Consider the following 24324-nt stretch of genomic DNA (forward strand, 5'->3'; position numbering starts at 1 on the left):
GGAAATTGCTATTAGCTAAAATGTCCAGGGGGCTGACTCTGTGGCCGAGTGGTTAAGATTACACGCTCTGCTTTGGTGGCCTGGGGTTCATCAGTTCGGATCCTCGGCCTGGACCTGCACCTGCTCATCAGGCCATGCTGTGGCCGCATCCCACATAGAAGAACTAGAACAACTCACAACTACAATATATAACTATGTACTGGGGCTTGGGGGAGAAAACAAAAGAAAATAAAATGTCCAACAATGAAAGTTTGGCCATATAAAAGTTAGGTAATCTCTATATTGATATAGCATATGGTCATCAAAAATAATGTCATGGAAGTATATTAATTTACATGGAAGATGTTAAAAATATGTGTTTAATACAAAAAGTGAATATAAAACAAAAGAAACAATATTATTCACTTTTTATATGTTAAAAGAGAGGTATTCATGCATTTATATGTACATATATATGAACTAAAGGTGTGTAGAAGAATATACAGTGCTTATTTTGGTGTGGCAGTAAAGGTAATTTTTATTTTGTTCTACACTAAACACATATAATTAGTTATAAAATGTGGCCTGATAAAATATTAAGTTTTTTCACAGGAATAGTAGTGTTAAAATGATCCTGTAATACGTTTTAATTTTCGATCTAATATTGTATTCATTTATATCTCGTATCATTCCACAAAGATTTAGTACTAATGAAAACTAGATGAGAACGATCTCCCCTAAAATGATAGAAACTTAGCATTAGTTAAAGAAAACATTTTAAAATATGTTGTATTATTTATATCTACCTGTTTTTCTTCTTCTTTTTTTTTCCTTAGTAGCCCCATCAATGCTAAGAAAGTAAATACTACCACGAGCAGTGACTCCTACATTGGCCTGTGGAGGAACTACCTGCTTCTTTGCTGCAGTGCAGCAACATCCACCTCGTCTTCAGCATCTGCAGGTTCTGTAAGGTGTTCTCCTCCTGAGACGCTGGCGTCTACCCCGGACAGTGGCTATAGCATTGATTCTAAAGTAAGTTTTTCAGATCTGTCATTGAATCTGAATGGCACCATAGAAGTAGTAATGTTTTAAAATTTCTTTCCAGGACAATGAAGTAACTTGGTTGAAAAGGGTATTAGTTACTTGCATTAATAATGAAAGTAGTTCAAGAAATCCCATTACTATTTTTATGGATTCCTAGTTGGAATCAATAATATGTATAGTTTGTTCTTGGGCAGAAACGACCATGCTCATTTGCTCATTAAATTATCATAATGATTTTTTTTTTTTTTTTTTTTTTTTTTTGGTGAGGAAGATGTGGCCCTGAGCTAACGTCTGTTGCCAGTCTTCCTCTTTTTGCTTAAGGAAGATTATCACTGAGCTAACATCAGTGCCAGTCTTCCTCCATTTTGCATGTGGGATGCTGCCACAGCATGGCTTGATGAGCAGTATGTAGGTCCACACCCGGGATCCGAACCCGCAGACCCTGGGCTGCCTAAGTAGAGCGTGTGAACCCAACCACTATGCCACTGGGCTGGCCCCTGTTAATGAATATTTTTAAAGTAATTTTCATCCTTGTCTTCCTTTATTCTATTTCCTGTAGTTCTCACACTTTTCCATATCCAAAAGGAGTCGTTTAAATAATTACCTTTTTAGAATTTGCCTAAATTATGTAGTGGTACAAATGATACTTGGTAACAACAGCTATATAGTCTCTGATACAATACAAAATATTCTGAGGTAGTTGAAGGAAATTTACAAAATTTAAGACCTGGGTGTCTAACTTCAACACCGATGACTCCTTTAGAAGTAGTTGTTTTCTACTCACTTTTACGGATCAAAAGACAGTGACGGTCTGATGGAGGGAGTCAGCCTATTAGGGGATGGTAAGTATCTATAAGAAATTAAGAGTCGCAGAGCCCAAGTCTGTTAGCACACTTGCAATGAGTCATTGGACAAATCGTTTAACCTTTTCAGGTTATGTGCACAACAGGCGAATTTTGAAGCACCGTTCATACTAAAATTTCCTCTGTGCATTGTCCTTGACCAAATATTGTTGAAATGTCACATTATTTAGTTGGATGTACTACCATTAGTGCTGTTATAAATATAACATTATTTTTCCAGATTATTGGCATCCCATCCCCTTCATCCTTGTTTAAGCACATAGTTCCCATGATGCGCTCTGAGAGCATGGAAATCACAGAATCCCTTGTTCTCGGTCTTGGCAGGACCAACCCAGGAGCTTTTAGGTAAGTATCTTTCTGTTTTCTCTACACACTAAAATAGCAAATGTGACTACTTGGAGAGATGGCGCGGGTGGAGTACTTATCATCAGGACGGGTGCGTAACTGTTCTGACTTTTATGGCTTAACCAGCTGTGTAACATTTAACAAGTCATTTAAGTTATTTGAGCCTTTATTTTCCCATTTTGATTGAGTAAATAAGATTTACCCTGTTTTCTTCACAGAACGATTATTAAAATCAAATATAGACTGTATAAATATGTTCCAGAAATAAAACGCCATGTAAATCTTTAATATTTTCCTATTTGATTTATTTACACAGTGATTCTATTAATTTGTAATCTTGATCCGTTGGTGAAAACTACAGTTTTTCCCCTTCTTGTTTAAGAGAATTAGACTATTTTTAAAAGCATTATTTATGTATATATTTTATATCATTCTTGATGTTTTTGATGTTAATGAAGGAAATTTTTCATTTTTGCCTGAGGTTCTGCCTTATTACTGCCTGCTGGTCCCTGAATTTATTCTTTTAAGATTGTCCTCTATTGATATGAGGTGATGTTTGATGTTTTATCTCCAGGATAATGTACAGTAGAGAATAGGTTAATAAATTGTAATTTGTCTATAGATATGGGATAGCATTCATTATAAATGAAGTTTTGGAAGATTATTTTGTGACAAGTAAATACACTATTGTGGTAATAGAAAAAACGGGATACAAAAATAATCTCAACTTCTGAAAAAACAAATTTGCATAAACACACAGTTCTGAGGCAGACACTTCAAATGTCCGCAGTAGTTTCTATAGATGATGAAATTGTGGGCAGATTTTATTTTCTTCTTATACCTTTTGTATTATCCCAGTCTTCTACAATGAGCACATTTTCCACTTAAAATCAGAGTATAAGCAAAGATTAATTATCATTTTCATAAAGTTCATACCCTTTGACTCATTAATTTTAATTTGTAAGAATTAATCCTAAGGAGATAATCAGAAATGAAGACAAAGATATTCACTGAAGCATTATTTATAATAACAAAAATTATATAAAATTTAATAAATCAGTAATAAATGAAAATGGTTAGGAAATTTATGGTATCCTACCGTATAATGGAATGTTATGAATTAACTAATGATATGTGAAAGTGATTATGCTAATATTATGTAAAGGAAAAAAGGTACCATCTTACATCTGATAGGGTTTCAATTATGTAAAATGTATGTGGGCTGCAAAATGATTGAACAGAAATCTTGATAGTACTTATGTCTAAAAATGAGAATAAGTGGCCTGTACCATTTTTTCTGTTTTCCAAGTGTTCTTCAGTGTGCATTTGTTATTTTATAAGTAAAACAAAACAACAAAAGTTGTGTTTAAAACAATAGGGTTAGGGTTAACACTTATCAGTTTACATCATTATATTTACATATTCGCACATGTCTGAGTGATCTGTTCAGCTTTAATTAAGTGAACGAATACCATTTTTCTTCTAGGGAACTGATAGAGGAATTGCATCCCATAATTAAAGAAGCACTTGAAAGAAGGCCAGAGGTAAGCTGTGTGGTATTCTATCATTAAATATTTGGCCAACACTTACCTCTCTTCTATATTCTACACATTATGCCAAAAGTTAGAAATTCAGAAATATGTAAAAGATTATTTAGTGCAGTTTTCAACATTTTTTTAATATAGAGAACTCTTTTTTTGTCCCCCACAGGAGATCTCATGCAGAAACCCGTTATTGAAAACAGATGTTAAAATGCTCTAGCTGAAGTGAGGACAGTCAGAGTCTAGACTGCAGTTGGCAAACCTTTTCTATAAATGGCCATATAGTAAATATTTTCCTTTTTGCAGGCCATACTGTCTCTCTTGCAACTACTCAATTTTGCTGCATAGACTACTAAACAAGTGGGTGTGGCTATATTCCAATAAAACTTTTATTTACAGTAACAGGCAGCAGTGGGCCAGATCTGGCCCGAGGGCCATATTTTGCCAACCCCGGCTCTAGATCCCTAAACCTACAGATCTGTGTGGGTTTTGAGCAACTTTTAGAAACCAAAGATCTGGTGGGACAGACTGATATGTAAACCATAATTATAACAATGTATGACACACTCAAAGTCATAGATAACAGGTTACACAAGCTACAGGGAGGAAAGCCTCTGACTCTGCCTGTGGAGTAAGAGAAGGCATTACAGATGAAGCACTGACATTTGAGGTGAATTTTAAAGCATGTTCCCCAGTGGACAAGCAAGAGAAAGACATTCTAGGCAGAGGAACAGCATTTGCACACTTTATAAAAGAATTTAGACATTGCACATTCTTTCGTGTGATTATCTTATGGGGAAAGTGATCGGTTAGGCTGGAAAGCAAGATAGGAACTGTTTCCTGAAAGACTCCTGGTTTCAGCTTTATCAAGTAGACCAGTGGTCAGCTTATGCCAGTGGCGTCTGAGAATTACCAGAAGAGGTTGCTAAAAACTACCGATTACTGGACCCGTAGAATGAGAATCCCTGGAGTGGAGCCTAGAAAACTTTTTCTTTTTTTTTTAAGCACCTTAGATGAGGCTGGTGCAGAACACTTTTTGAGAGTCTCTGCTGTTAACGTTGGAGATCCACTGAGGAATTTAAGCGGGAGACGGAGATGGTGACAATAGCTACTCTTTCAGAGGCTTTAAAACACCATCTGTAATTCTTCACTCCCTTTCTTTAATTCAGCCCTGCGGAGTAGTGATAGCATCCCCATTTTGTAATTGATTAGATTTGTTGCAGAGCGATCATTTTGGTTACAATGCAGGATGATTTATTAGAGGGAAGTAGAATTGGAAACAAAATTAAGTGGCAGTATTTTTATACTTCTGAGTTTCAGGGGAAAAAAGTTATCTCCAAGTGATTAGCTGTGTACAGCAATGGGCTTTCACTGAGTTATAGTCAGAGAGCGTTAGACTCACAGTCTTCCTATGGAGACAGAATGAAAATGGGTTAGCTAAAACTTTGCAGAAGTCCCCAAAGGCTGTTAAGAAACTATCCTTTCCAATATAAATTGCTGTAAACTTTATAAAGAGGTAAAAGAAAGAGTAAATTTAATGAATTGGTTATCAGCAAATTGGCTGCTTATGGAAGACAGAAAACTGGATTGTGGGCACTAAAGTGAAAGACTAATAAATATATCTTGAATTGCTCTGTACTATGCAAATGACGTCCTCAATGAAATCATGAGCTACAGAAGAGAGTGAGATAGGAGATCTGTATGTTACTGCTATATGAGTTACTGTTGGAAGCAGAATCAAGTCGAGGCATTACAGCTGTTACTCTAGGCATTAGGACTTTGGCCCTAGGAAGACAAGCATGTTTATTCATACCATAATGATCAAAGAAATTTTTTCTTTTGTTTTTGTTTGTATTTATTTTTTGTGCCAAAATTAACTGTTAAGTGGAAAACTTTGGCATGAGCAAAATCTGTAGGGTTTCTTCAGTCCCCTTCACAATATTTTCCCTGTTTTTCTGTTATGTTTTGGGGAGTATCTTAGGGAGTTTTTTTTATCATTCAATGAGAACAGTTTGCTAACCACTTCACTTCTTCTAAAGATGTCAGACAGGCAAATCACCTAAAAGTAACTGTGGAGTTTTATTTGTACCCCACATAAGGGGTATCACCATGTAAAATGTCATGTGATTTTATTTGGCTTGTTAATTTCAAACCATCAGCACATATCTCTTTGATGCAGTAGCTACCAGAATGGTCAAAATCTACGTTACACAAGCTACATAATTTTGCTAACTCTCAGACATTCACATTGTTCTCTCCAAGTTACACTAACAAGTTTGCTATCAATTTCCCTGAAGGGCTTTTCATTAATATCTTTGTATCTTTGGAATAGAATATGAAACGGCGCAGGCGTCGAGATATTTTACGAGTACAACTGGTACGAATATTTGAACTGCTGGCAGATGCTGGTGTCATTAGTCACAGGTTGGTATTGGATTTTGATTTTTAAAACTTTGGAATGATCAGGGAACATAATATTTTTTCTCTCATGAACTACAGAGAAACAGAAAAGCACCTTTGCAACAAAAAATCCCTGTCTGCATCACGGTAAACATTATTTAGCAGTCAAAGATGCATCCAGCAAATTAACTAATGGTTAACAAATGTATTGAAACACTAGTGCTGGATTGCTTCACGCAAAAATTGGATATAATGTTGCGATGATTTTGATGTTTGTTGGAATCTAGTAATCTAGGTAAGTGGACAGTAGCCTTTTTTGTGTGTGACTGATTCAACTATTTCTTATCTCATTTTTAAGATCTATTTCTTCTGGACTTGTAAAAAGAAATCATATATTTAAAGGCTAAACATTATAAGGTTTGTAAATTTATTCCAATCAACTGTTAATCTGTCCTGCTGGGAAAATTATGAAATCCACAAACCTAGTTCTTAACTGTTTCCACTTTTTGCAAATGAAAACATAAAACCTGGGGCTGCGGTTGTAATAAAAGGACAGTCCCTTGAGGAAAATTCCGTCAGCTTTGTTTTTTTAAGAGAAATGAATATAGGGCTTTCACTATTATGGACTTTTTATTTCCTTGGTTAAGGGAAAAAAGGATGAAGTCTGAATGCCAAGAAGGTATAGAGGTCTTTGCTTTGCTCACCCAATCGATTCTCTGTGCCTGATGCACAATAGGTACTCAATGAATATTTGTTAAAGGAATGTTTTATTCTGGGCCAGGTTGCAATCTACTGAATTGGTTTCCCATCCACTAATAAGTCATGACCCAGAGATTAAAAACACTTGTTTAAGGAATAAAGAAAAAAATTTCATCATGAATTCATTCAACATATTTTTACTAGACTGATATTTTTGATATACTGTGGTATCATTGTGACCCCTTACACTTGTTTTCATGGCTTTAGGATGTTTATAAGAAGCTATTGACATCTATTTAAAAAATTGTTTTTACTTTTAAAATCATACGTTTTAGAAGTCCTTTGCAATGTAAGAAGGAAAAGCTGACGCAAATAAATGTGAATGTAATAGCTAATCATTTATACAGCACTTACAGCTTCCTAGGACGTTTATAGATGGTGACTCATTCATATTCATACTGAAATGCTCTGAAGTAGATACTGGTCACATGCTTAATAACTGATGGAACAAGACTGCGTTCTGAGATTTCTGACTCTAACCAAGTGACCCCCTTCCAGTCAGGTTTCCAGGCACAGAACCCTTGCCTCAAAGAGAATCTGACTGCAGAGATTCTTGAAGCAACTCCATAGATCTAGATGGAAGATTTGAAAACCAGCACTCTTACTTGAATTCTCTTAAATTTTTGTAACTCCAGTAATCCCTATCCTAGGGTCTTGCTGAGAATAAGTACCTAATGGGTATTTTATTGATTATGCTAAAGGCCATAATATGAATATGCATGGCAACTATGAGAACATATAGAACTAGTCTTTCTTCTTTCTGCCTCTCTCAGCTGACCCTCCATATCTCATATGCCTCCTTATTTTGAAGAGCTACATATTTCGATGGAGAGGGAGTAACCTTAGCACTGAGTAGTTGATTAAAGGTGGATATGGGGTTGAATAATACAATTTCAGTAGCAGTTCCTTTGATTGAGAGGTACTGTCTATTTTTATATTTACGAGGGCCAAAATCATGTTCATTTAATTTTTGTATATTAAGTTGCATACTACCGTGACCATGCAAACTTCAATATATATTATTCTGATTTTGACTACTAGGAATTTGTTTTGATTTAAATTATAATTCAAAATCACGTTTTCTTTATCATTTATTTCCTTCCATATTTTCAGTGCAAGTGGTGGCCTTGATAATGAAACACATTTCCTCAACAACACTTTATTGGAGTATGTAGATTTGACTAGACAACTCCTGGAAGCAGAAAATGAAAAAGACTCTGACACACTGAAGGATATACGATGCCATTTTAGTGCCTTAGTGGCGAATATCATTCAGAATGTTCCAGGTATGATTTTCAGTTTCTTAAACCATTATTAAATATTCAGGGACCATCATATTTTTTCTTCCCCTGAGGTTTTGTAATCTAAGTTGATAAAACAGCATGTGAACATACTGGAAAAATATCTCAGCATCACATGGATGGCAAGAGTTTGTTTTACCTTTGAATTAGTGTCAGTGATTAGAAATCAAAAAGGAGCCCAGCTTAGGTTTTCAATGACAGCAATCAAGACACTAACACAGGGGCCAGCCCGGTGGTGCAGCGGTTAAGTGCACAAGTTCTGCTTCAGCGGCCTGGTGTTCACCAGTTCGGATCCCAGGTGCAGACATGGCACTGCTTGGCAAGCCATGCTGTGGCAGGCGTCCCACATATAAAATAGAAGAAGATAGGCACGGATGTTAGCTCAGAGCCAGTCTTCCTCAGCAAAAAGAAGAGGATTGGCAGCAGATGTTAGCTCAGGGCCAATCTTCCTCAAAAAAGAAAAAAAAAAGACACTGACACAAAAATTTGAAGAAATCAGTAGAATAAGCTCTTTGGACAAACTTGTTCTAGACCCAAGAAGCATAATACTCCCAATGGTAATTGAGAATAGGATTAACGAGATACCTTTGAATAATGAGAGAAAGGTGTGGACCACAGATGTAAAGAATAACAAGGATACAGTGTTACTGATTGAGTCCTTTCACAGATGGTTGTGCCTCTTATTGAGCACATACTGTATTCCAGGTACTTGTTTAGGCAACAGGAAGATTGATACATGTAATTACATTTTAAAAAGTTGTAAATTATTTACAAGTGTAAAATATAAAAAGGTTGTTATAGTCTTTGGTATACAATGTAGATACAAGTGTTTTTTCTTCTTTCTGAAAAAACATGAAAGTTATTTTGTTACCTGAAAAAGTGTATGCAAGCAGCTGACTTTTAAAGTAAGAGCATGGGTTGTGTTTTATAACATGTTCGTGTAAGCACCTGTTTAGGTGCATTAATTTCAAGTGCAGGAGCTCTGTTTTGAACTTTAGGGGAAAATGGTGAATTTTAAAGTGGAAAGAACCCTTGGAGATCATGTTGGCACCATCAGCAAGAGGCAGCAGAGTGGGTTTGCACGCCAGGTCTCACACCTGACTGCAGGTCAAGCAGCTCCCCTTTCGTCTGTTTTGTATATCAAGATCCCATGTAAGGATTCTTTTATAAAGACAGCTCCGCTGCTGAGAACATACAAATTTAAAAATAGCTAATCTAGTCCAAAGCCCTCTCTTACCACCAAACCGAGGTCCAGAGTGTGTTTGTGTTCATGTTTTGGCCAAGTTCATCATGTAGCTAGCAACAGCCCAAGGAGAAGCAGGGTCCTGACGCCCAGCTCTCTGCAGGCCTCCGGGCAGCGCTGTCCCTGCCAGGAAATCCTGTGTGCACAGATGCTGTATCTCATATAATGCTGTGTTACATGGTGACAAAGACTGCAAGTTTGTTTCTGTGACTTGCATATATGTAAATGATTTCTGTTACTATGGAGGTTTTTGGTAGATTAAAATCAAAACTTTTGCTTTCTTTTTTACATCACATACATATTCAATAACAAATAAGTTGACATGCATGTTTAAAGTAAAAAGGAACTAAATTTCTTTTTCGTCTATTTTTTATTTACAGTGCACCAGAGAAGAAGTATTTTTCCTCAACAGAGCCTTCGTCACAGTCTGTTTATGCTGTTCAGTCACTGGGCAGGGCCTTTTAGCATCATGTTTACGCCCTTGGACAGATACAGTGACAGAAATATGCAAATTAACAGACATCAGTACTGTGCACTGAAGGTATTTACTTAGAAATCTGTTTTGTTTTTTCTTATGTTAAGAGTAGAGTTCAATTTTTTTGTCTCTCTCAGTACCTGGTATTATAAAGAGGACAGAAATTTCTTCAAAATACCTGAGAGTATTAGAATTTATATTTGCTTGCTGCATTCAAATACATATACAGTAGGTTTATTTAAATGCATGATATACAATGCAAAGAAGTTCCAGAATCTACCAAAATTTGAATGCCATTTTCCTAATGAACTGAGGATTACCTTGAAGAAATACCTATTTTTTTCCTACTTAAGTACTTGCTCTTGGTCTTTTTTTTTCTTTCCCTTCTCTTCCAGTACTGTTCAAACTCTACTTGGGTATCGTTATATTTATTTACTACTTACAATAAATTTCTTGGTTTCAAAATTATGACGTTTTTCTTTGTAAAGAAAAATATTAAAGATATTGTGGCTACATAAGCATAAGTAAAAATATCCTGCCTCTTCTCATTAAGCAACCAACATTTAACCTCCTAAATGTTTTAAATGTAATTCTAATATTATTGTTTGAAGGCTATGTCTGCTGTACTGTGTTGTGGCCCTGTTGCAGATAATGTAGGACTTTCATCAGATGGCTATTTGTACAAATGGTTGGATAACATTTTGGACTCTCTGGACAAAAAGGTAATTTGACAACACCCTTAAAATTTCATAAGAAATTGCATTGCCTTTGGCGTTATTGTATGGCTCACTGAAAATGTCTTTTTTTAATAAGATAGGTTAGAATGATATGCAGAAAACATATTGTGTAAAATTAAATAGGATGCCATAGTGTAAGAACTTTCTAATTCTTATTTATTACTCATTTGAATAGTTTTAATTTCCCTTTTACATTATAGGATTAATACGGTAGTGTTGTATATCTCTCACAATAGGGTTCTAAGTCTGTAAGTAAAATATTAATGTAGAATACATTGGTCTCCTAGGAAGAAATATGTTATTTGCTATGTTTAATTCCTTTTGTTTTTCTTTTTGACCACTCTCCAGTTAATCATTCTTTCTTGCCCTGCTTACTCCTTGCCCTCCTTACTCTCATACTATGTACACATAGGCTTCACAATTTAAAATAGGACTTAGGTTTTTTCGCTCAGAATATTTTCTGGTGGGTTATCAAAAGCAAGAATACAGCTTGATGAAAGTAATTGGAGAGGTTAATAACTCACTTTGCTGAAAGCACTTAATCACTGTTCACATTCATCAGCCACCCTTGGGGCTCTGCTGGAGGAGAGAATTGTACCACTAAGAGACTTGTGTGAAAGGCAGGAGACCAAATATAATTTATCCATGTCATTTTGTTTTTTCTTCTGGCTAAATAAAATGAAAAGAAGTTGAACGAAAAGAGACTGAATTTTGTGATTAAATATAAGAAATATATGGAGTATGTTAGTAAAAATGTGAAGTAGACAATTAAATGATGTATAACTTTCTCTCTCCTGGGCAATTCTATGACCTGTACTTAGGTTCATCAGTTGGGCTGTGAAGCAGTTACATTACTGCTGGAGCTGAACCCGGATCAGAGCAACCTGATGTACTGGGCTGTGGATCGATGTTACACTGGTTCCAAGAGGGTGGCAGCTGGCTGCTTTAAAGCCATAGCTAATGTATTCCAGAACAGGTACCCAAGATACTGTCTTTCATGTGTTATTTAGATTTTTTTTTTTAATCTCTGCTCTCCTTGGCTTTCTTCTTTTTCTTTTTTTTTTTTTGTGAGGAAGATTGGCCCTGAGCTAACATCTGTTGCCAATGTTCCTCCTTTTTTTTCTTTAAGATTATTACCTGAGCTAACATCTGTTGCTAATCTTCTTTTTTGTTTGTTCGTTTGTTTCTTCTTCTCCCCAAAGCCCCCCAGTACATAGTTGTATATTTGAGTTGTAGATCTTTCTGGTTGTGCTATGTGGGACACCACCTCAGCATGGCTTGATGAGCGGTGCTAGGTCCATGCCCAAGATCCAAACTGGCAAAACCCTGGGCTGCTGAAGAGGAGTGCGTGAACTTAACCACTCAGCCACGGGGCCAGCCCCATTCATCTTTTTATTTTTTTCTTCTCCCCAAAGCCCCAGTACATAGTTGTGTAATCTAGCTGCACATTATTCTAGTTCCTCCATGTGGGACACCACCACAGCATGGCTTGATGAGCAGTATGTAGGTCCACGCCTGGGATCCGAACTGGTGAACCCCGGGCCCCAGAAGTGGAGCATGTGAACTTAACCACTCAGCCATGGGGCCAGCCCCTAGATTTTTTTTTTAAAGAAATTATTTCCTGTTGAATTCAGAAATACTAAGAAATCAGTATTTTCTCTCCTTAAGCTCTAAGGATAATGGTCACCATGCATCTGTTGTCGTTCCTTTTGCCTTAAAAAAAGCCCGGTCCTCTCAGAGGCTGAGCAGCTGCATGCCTGTAGCCTTGCCCTTTGAATATCATATTTATTAACTTGTTGAAAACCTCTGAACATTATTTACCTAACATGTAAAATTTGTCCCTAGGGATTATCAGTGTGACACAGTGATGCTCCTAAATCTGATACTGTTTAAAGCAGCTGATTCTTCTCGAGGTATCTATGAAGTTGCTATGCAACTTTTACAGGTCTGTAAACAAATGTTAATTAAAAAATTTTTTATTCAGGATTTGATGAAGTGCAATTATCTGTTCTTACCTTGAAAGTATACTAATATTCAGCTTTATTTTTAATAATGAGGTGTGGTATCAATTCCTGATTATTGTTAGAAATAGAAGACAAAGATGATATGGGTCATTTAAGTCTATAAATAATATGAATATTCAGAAGTGTATTATAGAGGGATTATGTTTATGATCACACACACACACTTGTAGGTGTGTGAGAGTACTTATAAAAATCGAGTGGTTAGGGCCTGTGTGTACAGGTAACTTTTTCTGTTTACCAGATAAGAACAATATGAGTCAAATTATTTTTGAGAACCAAGTGGAAAGTAATTAGCTCTTTAATGATAACCTTGTATACTTTGTCTTTATTAGACTGAGGAGAGTAACCTAGAATGTTAACTTACCAAGTGTGGATGTATCATTATTATACAATATTTAACTAATTGATAATAACACGAGGCTCTTCACTCTTAACCAAAGGTTAAGGATGGGATTTAAGTAGATGCTGATTTTTCAGAGGGTTTGAAGTGGTACTGGTGCTGGTAGGGACCGTCTTAGGAATTATACCCTAATGTTTTGATTAATTAACAGGAAAGTTCAGTAGCGTAGCTCTTTACGTAGTGTAATGCCAAAAAGACTTTTCGTTTATATTCCATATTTAATCTGTGATTAACTAAGATCTGTTTGAAGATTTGTTTTTCATTTATACATCTTGTGTACAAAATCTAGTCATATTTTTTAACTAGAAAAGTGGTAAATCTTTTTCAAGTAATTGTGTATTAAGTCGCTGAAGTTGTTTTCTGATTATGCTACTAACCCAAACCATCAAACATGAGGAATGTAAAGCCTTGTAAACAGTTAGAGTCTTTTGCAAACATTCTTGGAGTTAGGAATTAACATCTTAAGTACAATATATATTACTATATTTTTTTAAACTGGAATATTTCTTGGTAGAAGACTGTAATTTTTTAATTATAGCTGAAATTTAGAGGACCCATAGAATCTTAAATTGATGGAATTACATTCCCGTAGATCCTGGAACCGAAGATGTTTCGCTATGCTCACAAATTGGAGGTTCAGAGAACAGATGGAGTACTCAGCCAGCTGTCTCCTCTGCCACATCTGTATTCGGTTTCATATTATCAGTTGTCTGAGGAATTAGCAAGGGCATATCCTGAGCTAACTCTCGCCATATTCTCAGGTATGATCATTGAACTAACTGGCTAGTAGTTTTTCTTTAGCAATCATTTCTAAAAAACTACTTTTGGGAAATTTTAAATATATTAAATTTAAGGTTGAATCGAAATAGAACATGTCTTTATAGAAGAGAATTTTTTTTCTTTAATAACAACTCTTATACTAGTCTATCATGATATTTAGATTTCTTACAGGGCTTCACACTTTGCCCTCCCTTCTCTACCCTACCCCAGCACAAAAAAAAACAAACAACAAAAAATGTAGGGGGTAGGGGGCTTCATATGCAATTTACAAATGTTTCTTTGATATAGAACTTCCTGAATCTTCTAGTGTGTGTATCTTATGTATTGGCCTGTCTTTAGTAATAAAGATGGGCTGGCATAAGGATACAGGTTTCTTTGTGTAAGTAAAACTGTAATCACAGGGAAAGGTCCTGCAGTGCCTTAAGCAGAACTATTGCTGGGATCCCACATTGATTTCTGGTCTACTTTCTTTTCCTTGGGGCCAAGAAAGATTCCTGTTAGGGGTTCCTTTCTAGAACATGAGGGATGTGTGTTGTCAGGCAAGATGTCATATCTATCTGGGTCTCCCAGGACTCAAATTTAGGACAGTTTTGGGATCCATCTAGTTTAACCTTCTGCCTAATGAACATACTATTGCAAATACCCCCTTGAATTGAAAAGTAATTGTAACACGAAAGACAGTCCCTAGCTTTTCTGCCTTTCATCTGCAGCAAGATCTTGGTCTCGCCTGAGTACTGGGCATGCACCAAAATTGGCATCCAGGGGATGGCAAGATTCTGCTGTGGATCCTTTCTTTCATTTGGGCTCCAGCCATAGTGACCTTAGCCTTCTTTGGGAGTCTTTCCACAGTGCCTATTTCAGCAGTGGAAATAGCTTGTTTCCCATCCCTAGTTGACCAGACTGGGGAAAAAGCAACTTAAGTTCTTTTGACATTCAGTCTGAAAGCAGCTTACCTCTTTGGTTTGCAGTGGTAGATGGCAGCAATCACGCCCCTCTTTGTTCCCCAACTCGCACAGTCCCGCCAGCCTTTTTAAGATGTACGTGGATGGTCATCAGCACAAAGTAGTCACCATTGTGAATGCTGATTTTTAGGGGCTGCTGGGCTTCTTCTAGAGGCCCCTGCACAGAAGGCAGAGAAATCCAGCTGGGTCCCAAAGGTCATGAAATTGGTCAGGATGGCAGCTGGTAGTGCTGTGGCCCCAGCTCCCGCACACACTGTGGGACTCTCCCCCAGACAAGATCTCTTCATTCAACTACTTTCAGAGCTCCAGGTCTAATATTTCATTCTAGAGGCAATAACACTGATGTATTAACAGAGGGATTCTTGGAAAAAGTTAGAATTGCGCAGAATTCTTTGCAAGGCATTGGACTCAGCACTTCATTGGCACTATATTGAATTTGCACAATAACTCCATGAGGCAACTAGTTTGTTACCCTCTTTTTACAGAACAATAAATTGAGGATCAGAGGTTGACAGTTTGGCCTCAGGTCAGGCAGCTTGTTTGTGGTAGAGCTGGGGTTCAGACCCAGGTGTGTGTGATTCCAGAGCCCAGTTCCGAATCACTGTGCTTCCACATTCACTCCTTCTAGTGAGTAAGTAAGTGCAAGATCTAAAAGGGGTAGGGGCCTGAGGAGAAAGAAGATTTTTATTTAAAGTTGTTTATGGAAATTAAACAGTATATAAAAACTCTTGGGCTTTGAAAGTAACCTTGTGTTTGAATCCTCTGCCACTTGCTACTATCTGACCTCCGGCAAGTTACCCTGACTCTGTCCACCTCACGGGTTTGTCATGAGCATGAAATGAGGTGAATGTAAAAGTAAGAAGCACATCATAGGAGTCTCCCCTAGATAGAACCAAAACCTGAGGTTCTTCATGGGTCAGTTTAATTTAATCCATGTATAAAGATTGTCTTTTATCTTAAAATTGCATTTATTTATTTTGGTAAAAAGCACATATAATAAAATTTACCATATTAATCATTTTAACTATACAGTTCAACAGTTGTGTGTTTACATCATTGTGAAATAGATCTCAAGAAATTTTTCATCCTGCAGAACTGAAACTCTACCCACTAAACAATTAACTCCCTTTTTCCTCTTGCCCCAGCCCTTGCTAACTACCATTCTACTTTCTATTTCTATGCATTTGACTACTTTAGATACCTCACGTAAGTGCAATCATACAGTATTTGTGTTTCTGTGACTGGCTTATTTCATTTAGCATAATGTCCTCAGGGTTCATCCATGTTGTAGCAAGTGACAAAATTTCCTTCCTTTTTAAGGCTGTGTAGTATTCCATTATATGAATGTACCACATTTTGATTATCCATTCGTCAGTGGGCACTTGGGTTGCTTCCACTTCTTGGCTATTGTGAATAATGCTGCTATGAACATAGATGTGCAAGTATCTCTTCGAGACCCTGCTTTCGGTTCTTTTGGGTATATACTCAGAATTGGGACTGCTAGATTGTATGGTAATTCTCTTTCTAATTTTTTTTTTTTAAAGATTTTTTTATTTTTTTTCCTTTTTCTCCCCAAAGCCCCCAGGTACATAGTTGCATATTCTTAGTTGTGGGTCCTTCTAGTTGTAGCATGTGGGACGCTGCCTCAGCGTGGTTTGATGAGCAGTGCCATGTCCGCGCCCAGGATTCGAACTGACAAAACACTGGGCCGCCTGCAGCGGAGTGCGTGAACTTAACCACTCGGCCACGGGGCCAGCCCTCTTTCTAATTTTTTGACGCACCACTATACTGTTTTCCATAGTGTTTGCACCATTTTACAATCCCACCGACAGTACGTATTTATTTATCTTAACCATCAATGGTATTTTATATAAAAAGTAAGTACGTGATATATGCTAGCTGTTACTTTTCTTTACGATGTCACCAAGGTCAAATTTATTAAAAGGGGAAACAGTACTCATAATTTTTAAGTATAATGAGTAAAATCTGGCTTCCTATTCTTTAAGAATGAGATGTTGAAATTAATTACAAATCAACGAAAACCAAAATTCTATCAATTGTTCCCTCTTTTGGCTTGTTTGCAATTACAGAGATAAGCCAGAGAATTCAGACAGCTCACCCCGCTGGGAGGCAAGTCATGCTGCATTACCTCTTACCATGGATGAACAACATTGAGTTGGTAGATTTAAAACCTTTGCCCACAGCAAGGCGACATGATGAAGATGAAGATGATTCCTTAAAAGATCGAGAACTTATGGTGACTAGCCGGCGCTGGTTACGAGGAGAAGGCTGGGGCTCCCCACAAGCCACTGCAATGGTTTTGAACAATCTGATGTACATGACAGCAAAGGTAAAATGGAGTTTGTGTTTCCAGTTGCTGCCCAAAATTACTGAGTTACGAGGAGTCAACAAGGTTAGAAATAGATGAAGAGATTAGATAATCCTGTGATAAGCATATGTACGTTATAAATTCCTGTCTTTAAAAAATATCTCAGTAGATATAAAATATCTTTTTGGGGAGGGAGCTAAAATCATATGCGATTAATGATATTTATGTACAGATTTGTTGAAAAAAATGCTTATTCCTCTAAAGCATGGAAACAATTAAAGCTGTCCATAAAAATGTTATTTTCTGATATTGCATGATGTGACAAGTTGGGAATTTAATAGACAGTCATTACTGAAGTATGTCTTGTGCTTCCTGCATCTAGTATGGTGATGAGCTGGCCTGGTCAGAGGTGGAGAATGTGTGGACCACACTTGCAGATGGCTGGCCAAAAAACCTGAAAATAATTTTGCACTTTTTGATCAGCATTTGTGGAGTGAATAGTGAACCAAGCCTTTTGCCTTACGTATGTATTCAAGTTCATTTGACTTTTTTTTTCAAAAATATTTACCTGGTGTCTTATAATCTCAGAGCATGGGCCGCAGTAGACCAGCAGAGGCAAAGCCAGGGCCAGGATGAGGACAGTCAGGAAATCGCACATGGATTTACTCATTGATGCATTCAACCAGTATTTTCTAGTTTCATCACAGGCCAGCTGCTCTTCTAGATTCTGGGCATTACAATCTGATGGGTGATACAGATTTTATTTTCTGAACCTACACCTGATTTATTTAATGAATAAATCAGTAAGTTAATAAAGTGCAGTCTTGATAAGGGCTACAAGGGAAAATTGCAGAGTACTGAGAGGGAATGATCTGGGAACCACAGCCGTCTGGGAGGTTTAGAGATGCTGCTCGAGAGAAAGTGATAGTGAAGAAGAGACCACAAAATTGAGGATGTTTATAGTTTCTGCTAGGCAGGAGCTGGCATTGGGATATTAGAGCAGGATGGTGAGTGAGGGCTCAGTGCCTGTAGAATTGCACCTAAGGCTTCTGGAAGCAAGGGAAAAGCACAGTAAGAGATATACAATGAACAATATAACAGTCTTTGCCTTCTAGGGGGAAAGCAGTACTAAAATCTGCTCAAGTTAAGAGAACAATATGAAACCATCAAACATGAGGGTTAAACTGAATATACTCACATGTGTGCAAACACACGTATGTGTGTGTGTATAGATAGAGCTATCCATCCCGTGGTAGCATTCCCTAAAAGTGTGTTCCACAGAAGACTAGCTGCAGAATGTTGCTCTAAAAGTTCTTACAGATTCTATTTTAAACACACCATTGAATAGCTTTGCTTTACCCAGCGTTGCCTGAGTTAACCTGACTACTGAAAGAATTGTTCTGGAGGCATGTCACAGGATTAATATTCGTTGAGAAGCACTTAAAGCAAGGTCGGTGTATGGGACAGAACAACATGATCCACATTACCTCTCTGACCACATCTGCTGATATTCTCCCTCAGGCTCCCTCCCCCTAAGCTCTGCTGACCCCCTTGCTACCCTGCTCTCACACCAGGCATTCCCACCTCTGGGCCTTTGCACGTACTTTTCCTCTCTCCCCAGGTAGCCACATTGCTCACTCCCTCACCTCCTTGGAGCTTTCTTCAAACGTCCGCTTATTGAGACCTTGGCTGGTTATCCTATCTACAACTACAGATGCCCTGCCCCACACTCCTACTCTTCTTTTTCCTTTCCCTGCTTCATTGATTTTCCTCACACTTGTTGTCAAACATATTGTATATTTTACCTGTTTGCCTCATTATTTTTGCCTCAATCAACCCAGGTGATTGTGAGCTCCTTAAGAGCAGGAATTTTTGTCTACTGGGTTCATAGCTGTCTGGCCAGAGCCTAGAAGAGTGCCTGGCACTTAGAAGGTGCCCATTAGTTAGATGAATGAGTGAACTGGGGCTGGAACTAGAAACAGGTATGAAGTTATAATTCATGCCAAGATGAAATTCAGAAAATAGGCATTTTCCAGGAATTTAAAAAGAGCCATTTTTAATGACGATAATATTAATTTCTTAATTATTATTTCTTAAGCACTTGTTATAAGAGCCAGGCATGATTCATGAACTTTATCTACATTATTTCATTTAATTCTCAGAAGATATCTGTGAGTTTGGTAAGATTATTATAGCATTTTCACAGGTGAATAAAACAAGGCTGAGAGAAGAGTAATTTCCTCAGAGTCACGCAGCCATTTAGCTGTATCACTTCTTAGAGCTGGAATTCCAAGTCAGATGGTTTGGGAAAAGTCAGTGAAAGCTTCATGTGAACGCAGCACAGTTGGGGTGGGGGTGGGGCTGGAAGACTTGACAGGATTAGGGTCAGGAGTGTCAGCTGGAGGTGTTCACAGTCATAACAAAGGCACAGAGGCAGGAATGCACCTGGCATGGTCAGAGGAGGCTGATCTGAGAACAGAGAATTAGCAAATAGATGGAGGGGGTTGGATGAAGAGCTGTGTGTAGGACCGTTATTGATGAGTAAGCACTGTAAGATTTTTGGTATGATGTAATGTTTTAAGATTTGTCCAGGGGTCATCTGAAGCACAGCTTCGCATCCATCTGTATGTATGGGAGTCACCTGGTGATCTTGTTCTAGTTCTCATTCTGGAGGTGAGGGTGGGGCCCAAGATTCTGTATTTCGAGCAAGTTCCAGATGATATTGCCTATGCTACTAGGACCACATTTTGAGTAGTAAGAATTAAAAAAAAAGGAGGGATGGGGCCGGCCTGGTGGCACAGTGATTTGAGTTCACACCTTCCGCTTCTCAGTGGCCGGGGTTCGCCAGTTCAGATCCCAGGTGCGGACATGACACTGCTTGGCAAAAAGCCATACTGTGGTAGACATCCCATGTATAAAGCAGAGGAAGGTGGGCATGGCTGTTAGCTCAGGGCCAGTCTTCCTCAGCCAAAAGAGGAGGATTGGCAGTAGTTAGCTCAGGGCTAATCTTCCTGGAAAAAAAAAAAAAGAAAGGAGGGAGAAAAAAAGAGATAGGCTGATCAGTTAGTAAGCTCTTTCTCTAATACATATTACTAAAACATGCATATAATGCATACAAAAATTTTGTTTTCACTTATTTAACTCATATTATGTACTAGGCATTTTTAAAGTGCTTTATAAATCTTAACTTATTTCATCCTAAAAACTGTATGAAGTAGATGCTATTGTCCCCATTTGCGGAAGAGAAAACCGAGAGTCACTTTCCAGATCACATAGCTAGTAAGTGTTAGATCTGCGTTCCAGGCCAGGCTGTGTAGTTTGAGTTCTAGTTTAGCTCTAGATCCTTACTCTTAATCACTACTCGGTACTGCTGTGTTGGATATACAGAATGAGGAAGATAGAATAAAAGATAAATCCTGGGTTTAAGGGCTGGCTGACTTAAAATATGAGGGAAAACCTTAGGATGATACTAATCAAAAGCTTTTCCATTGAAAAGAAACTGGCTTAGGGGCTGGCCCCGTGGCCGAGTGGTTAAGTTCGCGCGCTCCGCTGCAGGCGGCCCAGTGTTTCGCTGGTTCGAGTCCTGGGCGCGGACATGGCGCCGCTCATCAAACCACGCTGAGGCGGCGTCCCACATGCCACAACTAGAAGGACCCACAGCGAAGATATACAACTATGTACCAGGGGGCTTTGGGGAGAAAAAGGAAAAAAATAAAATCTTTAAAAAAAAAAGAAAAGAAACTGGCTTATAGGAAAGCAAACTCTCTTTTGCTTTTCTTAAAAAAAAAAAAAGCCAAAAAGTAAAGGAAGTAGATAACATTGTGGAAACCATTAAACAATGTATCCAGGTCATCCTAATTATATATAATGTTGAGGGCTAGAGGGAGCACAGTATTTGTAAAGCAGATTAATGTCTTATTGCTGATCAATGTCTATTCAAATTTAGATTGTACTTAATTCATCTACTACTTAAAGTTACTTTGATAAAATTTGTCTCAAGATAAACTTATGAGATAAGACTTTTGCTTCTTCTTTTGCGGCAGGTAAAGAAAGTTATTGTATATTTAGGTAGAGATAAAACAATGCAGCTGCTCGAAGAACTGGTGAGTGAACTGCAGCTGACGGATCCTGTCAGTTCGGGCGTCACTCACATGGATAACCCCCCGTATTACCGCATCACTTCCAGCTATAAGATCCCTTCCGTCACCTCAGGTGGGAAGTCATTTAGAACTGATCACTTGTCCCCAAAGAGAAGCTTCACATAACTGTTCCTTTTAGCAAGGGTTTGCTTTAAACCTCATCATCAAGAAAACGAAGGCAAACCTGAGTCATATATGGTAATTAACTCGAGACTTTGTAAATCCTCATATGAGTAAAGAAATTTGACATTGTAAGGGTTCTTAATGTTACAGACGGGAAATGTATTTACATACTTATTCAGAACTGGAATATAGATTTATGTCTCCTTATCTAACAAATGCATTCTGTGATGAATATAATTAGTGTTCAATATAGAAAATGCTTACGTATTGAAATTAGTCTGTAATTTCATACTAGAATTATTGGGCATATATCATGCATAGTATCCAATCATGTGAGTGTCTATACTTTTATGTAAATACATATATTATGATGATTGTAATATTTTGAGTCGAAGAAACTATGTCCCTGGTGGAATAACTTCCATTGAAAATCAGTATAATATTTAGGCTATTGTAGATTAAATTTCGATGAAACTCTGTCATTCAGTTTATATTAAACAGTTTATATTAAATGTTTTCAGTATGTTAATAACAACATTATCTGTATAATTAGAGATCTTTTATATCTTTATAATTTATTTTTTGTTATCCATTTTCATCTCTTAGGCTTTTTGTTCTCCTTTCTAGTCAACATCTAATAATGCTTCTACTGAATTTTTCTTATCTGCCAGAATGTTTTTAATTCCAAAGAGGTTTTTTTTTTAAAAAAATAGAATTTTTTTGAGTGCCCTATTCATGTTCCATGGTTGGATTATTTTCTATATCTGATAAAGTTTTCTTCTCCCAAGAAAAGTTCCTATTTTCTCTATATTGCTGTTTGTTTTGATTTGTCTTAGTAAGTGCTTTTCTCAAAAGCCTACCAATTCTGGATCTGTCTTTTCATAAAGAGTGGAGTATTAAAAAGTGGATTGAATGTTTTGTAGGTATATAAGGAATTTATGGACTTGTTATTTGTTGTGCAATGATTTCACTGATGTAAGTGTCCATAGATCTTTTTTCTTGCACTAATCAGATTCCCCAGAGAAAACTCTACTAGTCATCTGCCTAAAGTAGAGGTGTAGGGCTGTGAGTGTATGTGTGTGTGTGTTTGTACAAATATGTAGAATCTGTAGACTCACACACACACACACACACATCATGGTCTTCAAGCCTGCCCTTAGCCCCGTGGGGTAAGAAAGCTACATGGGGATACAGTCTCAAATTTGGGTGTGTATATTTTCACCTAATCCTCTTGTTCCCAGTAAAGAGTTGCTCCTTCAGTTGGATGTGGTGTGCCCTAGTCCAGAAATCTTCTGATTTAGTCTTCATCAGAAAGGACGTCTAGAAGTGGACAGAGACAGCCACCCAGTTACAAGAGGGAAGGGCATAGGTCTTAGGGACCACCTACTTCTGAAATAGATTCTCAACCAATCTTGCCATTTTTAGTGCCACCTTCAACCCCTGCTTCCAGAGGTCGTTGATGCCACTAATTCCTGAGCCTTTGGGAGGTTCAGCAACATAGATATGGAAGCTTCTTTGTTTCCCCCACTACCAGCTTTGGATTCAGCCCTCTTAACACTTACTTCTTGTCCATTGGTTTTCCAGCATCCAAAATTTTGTTGCTGTTGTCTCCTTTCCCTCTTGGTCATTATGAATACATTCCTTTGTAAAAAAATCACCTTGCTCTCAGTTTAGTGGAGTTTTAACATCTGTAATTTGAAGTCTTTTGTTCTTATTGAGTTATCACTGGCTTTAAATTCACAGATACTGTTTTATTTCTGATTACAGGAACTACTTCCAGTAGCAATACGATGGTAGCTCCCACAGAGGGCAATCTTGATAATAAGCCCATAAAAGAGAATATGGAAGAGGGGTAAGTCCTTCTCTGTCCCTCATTAGCCTTTCAGTTTGACAGACGCTGACTGTCATCAGAATAAATGGTAATTTCTGCATTGGAATGCGTATTTCATTGTGTTAAAATTCTAGTGAAGAAATACATTTGCATTTTGGGATTTTTCCACATTGACTGTCTCACCATTAAAGGTGCTGACATGCTAGATTCTTTCATCTGCTTGAATGGAGGAAGACGTGGAATATGGTCAGGCACATTTTGTGTTGCTGCATTTTTAAACTCGTCTAAATGGATATTTACTCTGCCTGTTTGGTAGAAAATAAGTTTCATCAGACATTATTACCACAACAATTTAGGAAAATCTTCAGGTAGAAATAATTGACTTAAAAGCTTAAGCTTTTGAATTGTAAGATGGAAATTAATATATATTAATATTATATATTAATATTAATAATTATATGTAAATAATATAAATATATTACTACATAGTAAATATTAATATGTAGTAAACTTTTGTTAATATTTTGTGTACTGTGTTCTTTTTTAAACATAGAAAGTGAAATATAAAGTGCAAATACCATTTTACCTTGACCTTGACTAACTGCGATGATCATTCCCGTAGCTATGTGCACCTAGACATCTACAGTGGACTAAACAGTCATTTAAACCGTCAACATCACAGACTAGAATCTCGATACAGTAGCAGCTCTGGAGGATCTTATGAAGAAGAAAAAAGTAATAAGTTCCAAATGTTTTTTTAATAACTACAATGGCGAGGTGTTTTATTAATTATATTAGAGTGAATCAATATATTTTTTCCAATAAATTGTTTTTAAGAAGAGTATTTAAGTGCCACTAGTGGTGTTCTGACATAGTCTGAAATATCTTGATTTTAAGAAGCAGCATGAGTGGGGGAAATTTGTTTTAAAAGCGCAGGTTCCCTGTAGATAAATCAAAGGAAACGTAAGAATCGGTTCTCAAGAAGCATCAGAGAACAGACACTAGCACCAGGCTGCTTTCTTGAACAGGTTTGCGCTTTCTCCATTGGA

The 24324-nt window shown here is 37.3% G+C and overlaps 1 protein-coding gene across 15 annotated transcripts in view; it reads left to right on the forward strand.

The window, feature by feature from the left end:
* Window positions 1–24324, forward strand: part of FRYL (FRY like transcription coactivator) — a 245305-nt gene that overhangs the window by 166533 nt on the left and 54448 nt on the right. For all 15 annotated transcript variants that reach the window (XM_023638124.2, XM_070262481.1, XM_070262480.1 and 12 more), the window contains 15 exons: window positions 816–1011; window positions 2107–2231; window positions 3718–3775; window positions 6105–6196; window positions 8045–8217; window positions 9856–10016; window positions 10562–10672; window positions 11509–11663; window positions 12533–12632; window positions 13704–13872; window positions 16944–17203; window positions 17565–17705; window positions 21226–21394; window positions 23212–23296; window positions 23898–24010. In XM_023638124.2, coding sequence (XP_023493892.1) covers window positions 816–1011; window positions 2107–2231; window positions 3718–3775; window positions 6105–6196; window positions 8045–8217; window positions 9856–10016; window positions 10562–10672; window positions 11509–11663; window positions 12533–12632; window positions 13704–13872; window positions 16944–17203; window positions 17565–17705; window positions 21226–21394; window positions 23212–23296; window positions 23898–24010 — 2108 coding nt within the window. The remainder of the gene's footprint in view (window positions 1–815; window positions 1012–2106; window positions 2232–3717; window positions 3776–6104; window positions 6197–8044; window positions 8218–9855; window positions 10017–10561; window positions 10673–11508; window positions 11664–12532; window positions 12633–13703; window positions 13873–16943; window positions 17204–17564; window positions 17706–21225; window positions 21395–23211; window positions 23297–23897; window positions 24011–24324) is intronic.

This window comes from Equus caballus, chromosome 3 (assembly GCF_041296265.1).
Source record: "Equus caballus isolate H_3958 breed thoroughbred chromosome 3, TB-T2T, whole genome shotgun sequence".
Taxonomy (NCBI): Eukaryota; Metazoa; Chordata; class Mammalia; order Perissodactyla; family Equidae; genus Equus; species Equus caballus.